General features: G+C 35.9%; 1 protein-coding gene across 5 annotated transcripts; it reads right to left on the reverse strand.

The window, feature by feature from the left end:
* Positions 1–374: 374 nt before the first annotated feature.
* LOC117922340 (protein FAR1-RELATED SEQUENCE 6-like) lies at positions 375–5,769 on the reverse strand. 5 transcript variants are annotated; one of them, XR_004652478.1, is made up of 4 exons: positions 5,592–5,769; positions 1,540–3,557; positions 1,346–1,409; positions 375–744 (listed from the first exon to the last, which is right to left on the reverse strand). XR_004652478.1 is itself a non-coding variant. In XM_034840454.1 (3 exons), the coding sequence occupies exon 2, from the start codon at positions 3,555–3,557 to the stop codon at positions 1,542–1,544; it is 2,016 nt and encodes a 671-aa protein (XP_034696345.1). In that variant the 5' UTR covers positions 5,592–5,769; the 3' UTR covers positions 375–1,409; positions 1,540–1,541. The 5 variants fall into 5 exon arrangements, 1 of the variants encoding a protein (XP_034696345.1); XR_004652477.1 differs by having other exon boundaries at positions 375–927; XR_004652476.1 differs by having other exon boundaries at positions 989–1,409.
* Positions 5,770–14,272: the final 8,503 nt, after the last annotated feature.

Consider the following 14,272-nt stretch of genomic DNA (forward strand, 5'->3'; position numbering starts at 1 on the left):
AAAAATACAAAAATGATTTAAGAAATTTGAATGAATCAAGGTGCAAACAAATGGATGCAATATAACACGAGCCTAGTGCACCAATCAACGTCACAAAAACATTTCCTAAGAAATCTTTAATCTGCTGTTATCCTCATCATGCGTTGATTAATCTTCGTTTGGCCCTTAATTTGATGAAATTCTTCAAAAACTAAAAATTCAGGAACTTTTAAGCCCATTAGATTAGATTAGATTAACCTTGTTTTGTGTTCATCAAAATACGACCCAAGAAGCCTTGGGCTAACAGACACTATTTATTCCATGAACAAAATAAGCATAGCTTCACAGAATTGCGCCTCGTGCTACTGAGTCAAATAGCAAAGCTCCGGAGCATCTGGGCAAACACATCATTCTCCTGGTTCTAGATACTCACCAAGAACTCACAGTTTATTAAAATGTACCATTGTGCAGAGAGTATAACAAAATGAATGAATGATGGAGAAGGAAGAGTTACATAATTACACTGCCACCTCTAATCTTAATCTTATCATCAAACACAATCTAACTGCACAAAACCTGCATAATTACCTTGCTATCTCCAACCTCAACCTCATTCTCTCGGCCCTTGGCCCTCAGCCATTACTGAGAAGAAATGGCCTGCCTTCCTCCTGGTTTTTGCCAGTACATCACTTCGATATAGCTTCTGGGTTGGAGAGGAATAAATCTGAAGTTTCTCTGGGCAGAGAGCAAGCACTTCCTTTCCAACTGCAGAAAGGAAAATGTTTAGAGAACCTCCATCTCATTTCCAGATACATGCATTTAAAAAATATAGCATCTGACTCATACTTCCTAGAACAGTTGATTCATTTCTGTTGGCCGATAAACGATTGAACATAGACCCAAAAGCCACTTCATGTCTCATCGGAAGGTCCGGTACTGGTACGATAACTTTACCAGAAAAATAACACAAGTAATGGAGTTAGGCAAAAAGAGAGGCAAAGGTGATGACTTTGATAGCTTCAACTTTCTGAATCAAAACCCAAACCAAAATCATATACATGTGGAGTTTCCAACTCGTGAAATTCAAGCAAAGAGTGCAGAGATTCCAATAAAAATGCACCACACACACAACTTGAAGATATCATGTGTTAGATGCCCCAGAAATCCAAAAGATGCCGACCTCTTTTTATTTTTTAGCTCTTCCTAATCCTTCATCTTTCCGTGTAAAGGCACCAAAACTTTAAACATATCCACCTCGTAGAGTCTCTTTTAGGTATTCATATGCTTCCAGATTTCCATAACATAGCACTGAAACACCATCAAAAAATAATTTGTCCTATGTAATTCTCAAGAATATGGGAAATACCAATTCCTCGGAAGAAAGTGGATGTTTGTTCAACCCAAGTCAAGTTCTTGTCTTCACATTCAACCTGCAAAAGATTAGTTCAATGGAAAAATATTTTTGTATCAGACTACTACACACTGCAAAAGCACAGATTAAAGCAGCCCTCAGTATGAGATTGAATAAAAAGAAATGGATTTAGTTACAGGATCTTGCACCTTCATATTTTAAGTTGTTCAGGCTTTTCTTCGACATTGTGAACTCTATTCAACGATTCATCAAATGCTTGCAATGCAATCTTGTAATGGTCTAGCGAAATTGCCCCTTCCTCCACAACTTGCAAGGCACTTCTATATAACTGATTAAACCATTGCACTCGGTCAGTGCCATCAACATTATTGGAAACATGATCAGGAATATATAAGCGCTTGTAATCCTTTTTCCATCGTGACAAAATGTACTTGGAAGGTATCTCCTCCACCCCATTGAAATTAAGTACACACAATGCATGCCGACACAAATACCCATAAAAATTAAAGCAACTGCAAATGCAACGAACTTCTGCTGCTGCTCTATTGTACAGAACTTCAAAATCCCTGATCTCCCTCCTATTCCCCTCACCTAGAACGCGCTCCTTGACCAGAAATATTATTATCGGTCCATCAACATGCAGCTGCGTTGTACTAAAACAAGAATACATCTCCTCCACCTCGAATTGGAACTTTTTAAATATTTCTCTTGTGTACACCTTAGAGAGTTGCAACTCAAAAAAGCATCGAGTTTTCAAGGTGGGGCCTGAGTTTCTCGACTCAATATCAGCCAGTGCTTCTTCCTTGTGCTTCTTTTGCAGGGCTAATTCATATTTATCAAGAAATTCTTTCAAAGGAGTCTGTTTGTGCACATATCTATCAAAAAAGGGATTCAGGGTCTCACCTGGCTGTGAAGAAGACATTCCAGCAAAATGCGTGTCTTTTAAATAAACTGGAGCCCATCTAGCTCGATCTTCAAACAAAGACCGAAGCCACTCATGATCACTAACTGCAAAGCGCTGAATCAAAAATCCCCATGCTGATTCAAATTCAATCACTTTTAAACTTTCATAAACTGCTTTAATTAGTGCTTTTCTAATTGCATCATAGTTACGCAGTCCACCCAACTTCTCTGGAACCTTTTTCATGATATGTGACAAACCAAAACGATGATGCGATCTTGGAAACACCTCTGCAATTGCATTCTGCAAAGCCTTGCATCTGTCTGTAATAATAGTCTGTGGAGTCCTTCCAGACATACATGTAACCCATGCTTTGAACAGCCAAACATAAGATTCTGACGTCTCACCCGCAAGTAGACCACATCCCAGCAACACAGACTGGCCATGGTGATTTACTCCAACAAGGGCCACAAGTGGGATCTCATATTTGTTTGACAAATATGTGTTGTCAAAAAAAATCACATCACTAAAGTAACCACATGCAGCACGAGACCTAGCATCAATCCAGAACACATTCCTCAAACACCCCTCATCATTTAGATCCATCAAGTAAAAGAAGTTTGGATTCGTCAACTGCATACGGCAGAGATAATTATAAATGGCTTGTGTATCACCTTTTTTAAGGTTCAACTGATTGGGATGATCAGAAAAATTTCTGACTTCTTTCACATTTGAATTTAAGCTGGAATTACCTCCTGCATCAATCACAAGGGCTCGGTACAACTTGATTGTCCGCACTTCTGCATCCGAATTTGACTGCAACTTCCTTTTGGTTCCACTGCTCATCTTCTTCATTGACTTGTAAATTTTTGCACCTAATAAGTGGTTGTGCTCAAGGGTAACTTCGAGAACTCTCCACCTTTTGGAGTCAACTAACCTCATCCTTATCATTGCAGGACAACCAGTTCTTGTTTCCTTCCGTAAGCGATTGACATCTTTAATTCTTTTGAAACCCTGGCTACTGCAACAAAGCACTGCACCATATTTTTCTCTACTATTTCTCTTGAACCATGAATTTTTCACTCTAACACGAAAACCCACCTCCTTGGCATAGCAATTATAATAGTTGTAAGCATCATCATATGATTCAAATTCCATACCCACAGCAGGTGCAACAAATTCTTTCCTTCCTTGAGTCAAACCATTTTGAACAACTAATTCTGTTTTCTCACCATCTCTTTCTTTCTCAGTTTCATTGCCTTCACCACTGGGCACTTGCTCACTGCTGAGAGAGATTTCTTCCATCTGAATTAAAAACCAAACACCACAAATAAATAAGTCTACAGAAAACGGTTCTGAGCACAAATTAGAAAGATGATGGAGAGTAAGAAGCAACTCACAAACCAAAACCTTTGTCCCAATATACAACCTTTCAAGGCATAGGATCACCTTTTCAGTCAAAATATCTCATCATATAACATGATGTTGTCCCTTCAAATCATAATATGAAATCATAACTGCCAACCCAAACGTTTTAGTTCTGGTTCTACATATTTTCATTAATTATTACATATGGTTCTAGTCAAGGGTGTGGCAAGGCTTTTGGTAAAATATATGCTTATATGATTTTTTTTTCATTAGAAACAAAATAGTATTAAATATGGATAAAGAAATACATAAGAAGAATATGGAATCCTCCCCAAATTTACAACAAACTAATAAAAAATTATTAAAAGTTCCAATATACTAAGGAGACCTATACATCAGTATAGTACCACATGCAAATATACACTTCTATGTAAATATCATATTTGTACTGAATGGATCCAGAAACCACTTTCAAAACCCCACTTCAAGAAATCTTTATGAAAACCATAGCTTAGGTTGCACTCATGTGAGGACTTAACCCAAAACCTCAAGCAAAATGCCAGGAAGGAACATGTCCATATGCTAGTTTTTCATGTTGTGCTGGTTCCACTAACTCAAAAGCGAAAACAAATTAGGTTTGAATTGGTTATTATAAAGATCTGAGGCTGTTTCCTTTCCATGCCATTTCCCAATAATCAAATTCAACACAAGGGGCATTTCACAAGATAGTTTAACTTAAATGGAACATACCCCATCAGTCATTTTATTTAGATACATCTTACACCAGTGGTGATAAAGATTCCAAACCCAGAAAAGCACACATCCTACATAGCAGTTTAGCAGTATGGTATGTAAGCTTGAGGCTTGGCTCAGTATATGATTCAGAAGGGCAAACTCAAGAAAAAACAACTTCTAGCTTAACTTTTATTAATGAGCAGCATCAGCATGATAATCCTGAGTGTCAGCCTGCATTCCAAACTCCCAACCCATCCGTTAAACCCATAGAACTGCTTGTAAGTCTCACAGGCACAAGCCTGAAACTACACAAAAGGAGGTGACAGCTAAATACTATTGGTCCAGACACCCAGTGGTCATCCACCTTAAAATTTTATATAAGTTCCTACATCCTGTCCCTTTTCCAGTCAGTTTATGTAACTTCACCTTTTTTCTTTCTGCTTTTATTTTTAATATATATTAGTTAGGCTAACAGGTAGTATTTCTTCCATTAAAGAATCATCCAGATCTTCCATAACAAATTTGCAATGAAAGTGGTAAAATTTCCGACCTAATTCAAATAGACTTAAGCCATTTTATGCAATATTTGCAAAAATAAGCCGTTTATACACCAAGTTTCATAGGAGAAGCATTTTGGAAAAACTAGCATTAAATTTGATTTTATTATCCCTTTTTATTTATTACTTTTTTTTGTTCTGCATTCAATTGGGAAAACAGAAAGACAAAAAACCCTTTCTTCATTCAATAGAAAACACACCATCAATAATCAATTGTTCTTTCTCTTCTTTTGCCTCCTGTTAGTCATCAGTCTATTTCACATAGCAATCTTCTAAGAAGGCTTCACTAAACTCTCCTATTGTGAGCTGCACAATTTCACAGGACCAAGAAGGCCGTTGAATCCTCGAGAACAGTTGTCAGAGGGCGCAGACAGCTTTGAGGAATTGCAGAATTATGTAATTCTTATCACATGAATCAGTTAAGGAGACTTCTCAAATCTTTATTAAACCAAAATAACCTAAAACATGAAAGGGCTCAAAAATCTCTTTCCTTTTCTATTACTTTCCTCCGTTTTCTTATCAAACAAACAAAGAATTCACCACCCAAACTACAAAATCGAATAAAATTTCGCGTCAAAACGCGAACCCTAGAAAAGAAAAAGAGCATGAATAAATAAATCGATACGAAGGAAAAATCTACAAAATTGAGAGAAATTATGTAAGTTGAAGAGGAATTTACTGTGATTCTGAAGATAGGATCCAGATACGAGGATCCGTCAACGAGAGATTTCACGGTGGCACCGGAATCGGAGTCCGAGGTGGAGCAGGGGCCGGAGAGTGGTGGGGGTGCGATGTTGGAAGCACGTGGCCAGCCGGAGGATTTTTTTTGGATTCGAGCTCTGGCTAGAGTTAGTCCAGTGGCATGGCCTTTGTGATTTTGCCACGTCAGCATCAAATTAAACGTCGTATCACTTATACTTTTCGCCTCCCATATTGATTTTCCATGTCATCAAAATAAATATTTGGGGACTTCATTTAGGCAACGGGAAAGGGGAAATAAATAAGAATTGTGGAGAAAAGGGAGAAAAAAAAAAAAAAAACTCCAAAGAAAGAGAAGGAAAACAAAAATAAAAAGAACAAAAAAATGAAAATAAAAATTAAATAGGGCGAAATAATTTTTTTTTTTTAAGATATTAAAAAAATTGAAATTAAAATTATTTTAATGGTAAACAATACAGTTATCATTTTATGATATTTAGGGTCTTTTGAGCATGTTTTTTTAAATTTGTTTTTAAAAATTATTTTTTTATTTTTTTAAACTTAAAACCCGTTTTTAAAAACAAATTTTAGAAAACGTGATCAAATAAGATCATATTTTCTTTTGATTTTTAAAAAGTGATGGAAACAACTTATATTTATTCTCTAAAAATTATTTTCTATTTTATTTTATTTTTAAAAATTATTTTTTAAAAATAAGGATCAAACAATATCAAAAAAAAAAAAATTTAATTTTCTATTTTTAAAAATAAAAAACAAATTTTAAATTATGCAACCTAATTTTAATTGAATTAGGAAATGGAAAGTTGATTGATTATTTTTTGTTTATTTATATTCAAAATAGGAGCTATAAACCTTTTTTAAAATAAAAAATATTAATAAATTCTAGATAAAAAAAGAAAATTAGAAAAATGAGGGAATAAATTAAATAAGGGAAATTATGTAGCCATACACCAACTACAAAAAATATGAGATTTTGAAACTTTATTTTTTCTTTTTTAATTTTGGTGTAAAATGGGAAAAAAATATTGTCTATTCATGCACTCCAATAGTGCTTTCAAATTTGTTCCACAATTATAAAGGACAAAAGTACACACCAATTTAATATCACCTATTGACAACTACATATGTATAGACCCCCTCGGGAGTAGGGCTCCCTTTTTTTTCCTAACCATCTCGAGGATGAACTGTTGGGGCGGCGAGAGAGGACTGATGCGTGGGTTGCTTTGGGCGGCCAGATGGGACGGAGAAGGGGCTGCTTTGGGCGACTAGAGGGGACTTACGGAGACAGCTGCAGAGGAGGACGAAAGAGGGAGGCTGGAATTTGAGAGTGGCGTCTGAAAACAGAGCGAGAAAACTAAGTGGAAAAAGAGGTGGGAGAAAAACAAGGATTGAGAGAGAAAAAGAAAGAGAGTCGGGTGGAGATCTTCGATTCCAGACTGAGGGACTTTTAGTTGGGAGAAAAACAAAGAAAATGGGGATTTTTCAGGGGCTTTTAGGGGAGGATTTTGGGGAGCTGGAGTGAGAGCTGAAGAGGGAACGAACTTGTGCTGTGGAGGAGAAGGTAGCGAAATACTAGAAATCAAGCATCAGGTGTAGGTATACTTCATCTTCTTCCATTTTTGCATTATTTTCTTCCATCACTTGTTGACATTTGAAATTCATTTTGATGATTAAGGATGGTTGTTGGGTTTCTTCTATTTTCTTTCATTTCCATTTATAGGGAAGGCATTTAAGCTGTGTTATTCAAATTTTAGTTGGTAGTAGGTAATCTGGATTTTAGTGGCAACTTTTTATCATCTTCCTAGTTTTCTATCAATGAGAGTGAATGAGAGAGATGGCCTGGAGTGCTGCTACACGCACCTCAGAACGCCAAACCTCACAGCCAAACCTTGCCTTCATAAAATAAAAATAAAATAAAAATAGAAGAAGGAGAAGAGGAAGAGGTGGCAGAAAATATGATCAAAGCGATGTTTCCATGCGCTCCAGTTCAAGGCTCTGCACTGCAGCAGATAAGCTAGTTTGTGCGCATCTGGACCTTTCGTTATTGATATTCCTCATGGGTATGTTGAAAATGAGGGCAACATGTGTGAAATGAAGGCTCTCGGAGCCATTAATGGTTTTTCTTGCTTGGGAATATTTTATGGCAGTAAAGTCGATGGAGGACTTTTGATGGGCCATCCATGGGGCACATATGCCCATACACCTTTTTTAAGCCTTTATGCTCACACGTTTTCACCAAAAAAAAATTTTTTTTAAATTAACTTTCAAAAATTTTGGATCTTTAGTCACTTCAATCTTCAAATTAATTTTTCAAAAATTACAATTTCCAAATTCAATTTTTTTTTTTAAGGATTCCATTTTCAAATAAATTCCCAAATTTTCATTTTTTAAATTTAATTTTTTTAAACCTCAATTTTTAAGTCTAATTTTCAAAACTTTAATCTTCCAAAATTATAATTCTTAAATTTAATTTTCAAAACTCCAATTCTCAATTAATTTCCAAAATTTCAATTTCTTTCAAATAATTTCCAAAATTCCAATTTCCACATTTATTTATTTCATAATTATTATTTTCGTTATTATTATTATTATTTTATTTATTTATTTATTTATTTATTTTTAAAATTCCATTTTTAAATACTTTTTCAAAAGTCTAATTTCCAAATTCAATTCCCAATTTCCGAAATTCCAATTTTCCAATTTCCGAATTTAATTTCAAATTTCCAAAATTCCAATGTTCACATTTATTTATTTAATAATTATTATTTTCATTATTATTATCATTTTATTTATTTATTTATTTTTAAAATTCCATCTTTAAATACTTCTTCAAAATTCCGATTTCCAAATTAATTCCCAATTTTTGAAATTCCAATTTTCCAATTTCCGAATTTAATTTGCAATTTCCAAAATTCTAATGTTCACACTTATTTATTTAATAATTATTATTTTAGTTATTATTATTATTTTATTTATTTATTTATTTTTAAATTTTCAGCTTTAAATACTTCTTCAAAATTATAATTTCCAAATTCATTCCCAATTTTCGAAATTCCAATTTTCTAATTTCCAAAATTCCAATGTTCACATTTATTTATTTAATAATTATTATTTTTGTTATTATTATTATTTTATTTATTTATTTATTTTCAAAATTCCATCTTTAAATACTTCTTCAAAATTCCAATTTCCAAATTCAATTCCCAATTTCTGAAATTCCAATTTTCCAATTTCTGAATTTAATTTCCAATTTCCAAATTTTCAATTTTCACATTTATTTATTTGATAATTATTATTTTTTCTATTATTATTATTATTTATTTTTAAAATTCCATCTTTAAATACTTCTTCAAAATTCTGATTTCCAAATTTAATTCCCAATTTTCGAAATTCCAATTTTCTAATTTTCTAATTTAATTTCCAATTTCCAAAAATTCCAAATTTCACATTTATTTATTCAATCATTATTATTTTCGTTATTATTATTATTTTATTTTATTTTATTTTATTTATTTATTTTTAAAATTCCATCTTTAAATAATTCTTCAAAATTTCGATTTCCAAATTTAATTCCCAATTTCCGAAATTCCAATTTCCAAAATTCCAATTTTCACATTTATATATTCAATCATTATTATTTTCGTTATTATTTATTTATTTATTTCTAAAATCCCATCTTTAAATAATTCTTCAAAATTTTGATTTCCAAATTTAATTCCCAATTTCCGAAATTCCAATTTCCAAAATTCCAATTTTCTCATTTATATATTCAATCATTATTATTTTCGTTATTATTTATTTATTTATTTCTAAAATCCCATCTTTAAATAATTCTTCAAAAATCTAATTTCCAAATTTAATTCCCAATTTCCGAAATTCCAATTTTCCAATTTCCGAATTTAATTTCTAATTTCCAAAATTCCAATTTTCACATTTATTTATTATTATTATTATTATTATTATTATTTTATTTATATTTAAAAACTCCATCTTCAAATAATTTCCAAGATTCCCATTTTCATAGTTCCAATTCTCAAATAATTTTCAAATTTCAAATTTCTTTCAAATTTAATTTCCAAAATTCCAATTCTTAAATTTACTTTTCAAAACTCCAATTCTCAAATAATTTGCTAATTTCTTTCAAATTTAATTTTCAAAGTTCCAATTCCTTAATTTAATTCTCAAAACTCTAATTCTCAAATAATTTTAAAATTTCCAATTTCTTTCAAATTTAATTTCCAAAATTCCAATTCTTAAATTTAATTTCCAAGACTCCAATTTTCAAATAATTTTCGAGACTCCAATTGTCAAATAAATTTCAAAATTCCAATTTTCTCTCAAATAGTTTTAATTCCACTCAATTCTCAAATAATCTTCTGTTTCTCTTGATTTTATATAAATACGAATGCAAATTTTCATAATTTCATAATAATGGAATTTGTGAGACTAATTCGTGCAAGATATATTTGGCTTTGGTGGGGGCCCCACATACGAGTTTTCTCTTCTAATTGTCAATTGTTATGCTTGATGAATATTGCCTAATCTTTGCCTTGCTCTTTGATATGCATGTGATGATTTTATATTTGAGCTAACCCTGTTTCCATGATAGCGCACTATTGATTGTTGTTAAGGTACGCTCTCACTTCTACTTCATTTATTTATTCGTTCTTACACTTGATTTGTTTCGTTATTCAATCATTGTATTGGTGACCATTGATCTCCTAGTTAATTGTCATGCTTGTTTCACCCTACTTAGTAGAGACCCGTTTTTAGGGACTTAGAGAGGTGCTTCGGTCTCTTTACCATACCTTCCCAATAAGTAACCTAACCCCGAACCTGACTTGAGTTTTCACAGACCTGTTTTTCTACGTCAAGAGTCACACTTAGGGTTTTTCTTTCTTATTTTATTTTCCCTTTAAAAATAAAACAAAAATAAGTGGCGACTCCAAGTATTTTCTAAATAAAAAATAAAAAAATCATATTTCACATTAAATAAATAAAAAACGAGTTTTGTCATCGAGTGGAAAAGCATCGAGCAAAAATGCAGGGTTCACAAAATGGCGACTCCACTAGGGATGCTAGAGGGTCAAGCTTGAACTTAAGATGAGGCAAATGTGGCATTTGATGGGTCGATCAGTGGGTACTTATCTCTTGATTACACATTAAGAGCTCTTGATATCATTGGATGCATATTTGGTTATCATATTCATTTGGGACATTGACATCCTGATTATGATGATTGATTATCTTGTTTATCTTACATTATGACTTTGATCTTGTCATGATTGTTCCGCTCACCTCACATGTATAGACTTATTGTTGTATATCATTTGACTTGACGTGTTGATTTCCTTGCTTGTATATTGTCTTGATCATCTTTGAGCATACTGTCTTTATCACTTTTCGTTTTGTGTTATGTATTCTTGTCATAGCTTGTGTGTGGTCATGGATGATATATATGCGCTTTACTTGACTGCTTATTGCATGACCACCCTTCTTCTATGTGATTGCATGTCGTTTGTCCGTGTGGGCCACATATCTATCCCCTTACCTCCAACCCTCTGGTTTTCGATCATTTCTTTCATTTTGACTCTCACTTTTATAAGTGTGAGGCCTGGTGTGTGCTTGTTTCTCTTACCGAGCTAGAGGTTAGGAGTAGGGTCTAGCGACGGACTATATCGATGTTTGGGAGCATTCTAGAGGAGACCGACACATTGATGTTGATTGGAGTCCGATCGTTGAAGACCTGTATAACCTAGAGCTAGGTTTCATGGATATTTGTGCGACCCATATGTTTTCTCTTATGCTTTAGCTTCATAGGGTTTTCGGATGCACCCACACCACTAACTGTGCACTCTAGTCGACCACTAAGTGTTGAGAGTTTTGAGAGATTTCACCGTAGGAAACCCCCTATTATGTCGAGATAGTGCATGAATGGAGGTGATGACCACCTTGCATGGAAGCGCCTTGTCTCTTCGGAGGCGTGCAGAAGGTTGCGTACAGTCGGAGGGTATGATCGTTTCTGCTATGGATCTTTTAAAGTCCACCTATCTCCTTTTAGAGCCACATTGACCTTGTAGGTTGAGTCTTAGACCTTTCAATCAGGATTTCCTTTCCTAACACGTGGGTGCATCTGTTGGTTTTCAAAGCCGGTTCAGTAGTGATAGGTTTAGTTACCTTCGTAGTAGTCTCTTATATATCTGCTCAGGATTGGATATCAGTTTGATTACTTTTAGGTTACCTTCTGGCATATTTGATAGACTTTCCTTGTAGAGCTTCCCTTACCCCGTATATTATCTAATATTTCCACTATTGTAGGAACATTGATACGTTCAATCTAGATTCGACTTCTTGGATCTGAGTTGGGGGCAGATTGATCAGAGCATTTGACCCATCAGACCAGAGATTAGATCAAAGAGATATGGATTCATAGATAGTTACCGTTGACCAGTTTGTTGCGGCCATGGCTTCGATTCAGGAGGCTATAGCTAGCCTCGGTCTGAGGCCTAGGAGGTCCCGCCTCATGATGGCCCCCAGTATGACCCTACAGTGCCACCACCCTCTTCACCCAGTCAGTCAGCACCATAGGTTATACCTTTCACTCTGCATAGCTAGACCAAGGTTGCCCCGCCTCCTGTTATCGTGCCCACCTCGACCTTAGAGGACCCACATGCTCGCATGGATAGGCTTGAGCAGAGGTTGAGGTAGTTGAGGACTTCAGATAGAGCTGTTACTTGGGAGGATTTTGATGGAGCACCAGTGACCAGTTTATCGGCCAAGTTCAAGATGCTAGAGATCGAGCGATACATAGGGATTGGATATCCCCGCATCCATTTGAAGCTTTACAGTACGATCATGAGGGTCCATGGACTGGACGAGACCCAGATGATTATGTTTTTCCCTATGTCCCTGAGCGGTATGGCACAACGATGGTTTACTTCATTGGATATATCACGCCGCCGAACTTGGGATAATTTGGCCAATAAGTTTTTTAGACAATTCGTATTTAATACTGTCATTGACGTCTCGATGAGAGAGTTAGAGGCATTGAGACAGAGACCAGAGGAATCGGTCACCTCATTTATCTCCCGCTAGAAGGAGAAGATTTCGCAGGTTATTGATAGACCATTTGAGAGGGATCAGATCAGCATGATTATGAGGAGCTTGCAGTCTCGATTTGCTAGGCACTTGATGGGATTTCCTCATACAGATTTTGGATCTTTGGTACAAACCTTATATGGTATAGAGAAGGGCATAGCCAGAGGATTATAGTCCAAGTCTTCTCCTTTTAATTCGAAGGGGAAGAAGCCCTTAGGATGATAGAGACTAAGAGATGTGAGTGCTATCGGTTCAGTAGGGCTGAGACCTCCTAGACGCTATCAAACAGTTGGGAAGACTTCTGGACTCTACTACCCACCATCGCCTCGTGTATAGTATAGGCCACGGGCACCTCATCAGTCATATGATCAAACCTACATGCCTCCTGCATTGGCACTGCCTCACCACACAGCACAGGGCATAGAGAGGCCTCATGTTTCATATTCTGCCACAGTGCAGCCATGTTATACAGCACAATTTGCTGCGAGACCTACGACATCTTATCCCAGTCTCAGATCTCAGCAGACCTCTGCTCTTTTTGCTTTGAGGACACAGAGACAGTTTTCACAGTTAGGCATTTCATTGAGTCAAGCTCTTCCGAAGCTTACAGAGGCCGGATTGTTGACAACTCTCACTCCCAGACCACCACCTCAGCCTATTCCGCCTCAGTTCAGGATAGACCTACACTGTGTGTATCATCAGGGACCAAGACATGAGACAGATCGTTGCACTGCTCTGAGACACACCATTCAGGATCTGATTAATCAGGGTGTGGTCCACTTGGGTCAGCCAAGTGCAACCACGAACCCATTACCGACTCATACTACACACGCGGTTCCCCCTCCGACCGATAGCATGCACTCCATCGACTTCGCCGAGCTTGACGATTACATCCACATGCTGAGTTGGGATGAGTCAAAGACAGAGCCCATAGTATCATACGAGATTTATGAGATAGGTAGAGTGACTTTGGGCCCTCGGATGTCCACACCATTCAGACTGGTCCTTAAGGCAGCATCAGTACCGACGACCACTGTCGAGCCATTGACTTTCCCACATTACAGTGTTCGGACTCCATTTGTTTTGATTCCGGATGTTGATGAGGTTCAGGCACCGTATGTTGATGTTTCTCAGACTTCATATGTCGATGATGTTCACACTTCAGATGTACAGTATGTTATCCGTGGGGTAGAGTGGTACGACAGTAGCCCCCCACAATCGTCAGACCTGTGGAAGAGACGTCCTCCCAAGATGAGGTTAGGAAAGAGGATGATGAGATTCTGAGGCAGTTATAGAGCACACAGACTCGTATTTCTATTTAGAGCTTGCTGGCATCTTCCAACACTCACGGAGACGCATTGATTCGAGCATTCAGCTAGATCAGAGTCGAGACTACCACCACCCCGGAGAGATTGATTCACATGGTGACGGTTGGCAAAGCCACTTGCATAGTATTCTCTGATGATGACTTGCCATTGAAGGGTTAAGACCACACACGTCCACTTTATATATCTGTCAGTTGTTCAGGTCGTTGAGTCACAT

The sequence above is a fragment of the Vitis riparia genome, chromosome 9 (assembly GCF_004353265.1).
Source record: "Vitis riparia cultivar Riparia Gloire de Montpellier isolate 1030 chromosome 9, EGFV_Vit.rip_1.0, whole genome shotgun sequence".
Lineage (NCBI taxonomy): Eukaryota > Viridiplantae > Streptophyta > Magnoliopsida > Vitales > Vitaceae > Vitis > Vitis riparia.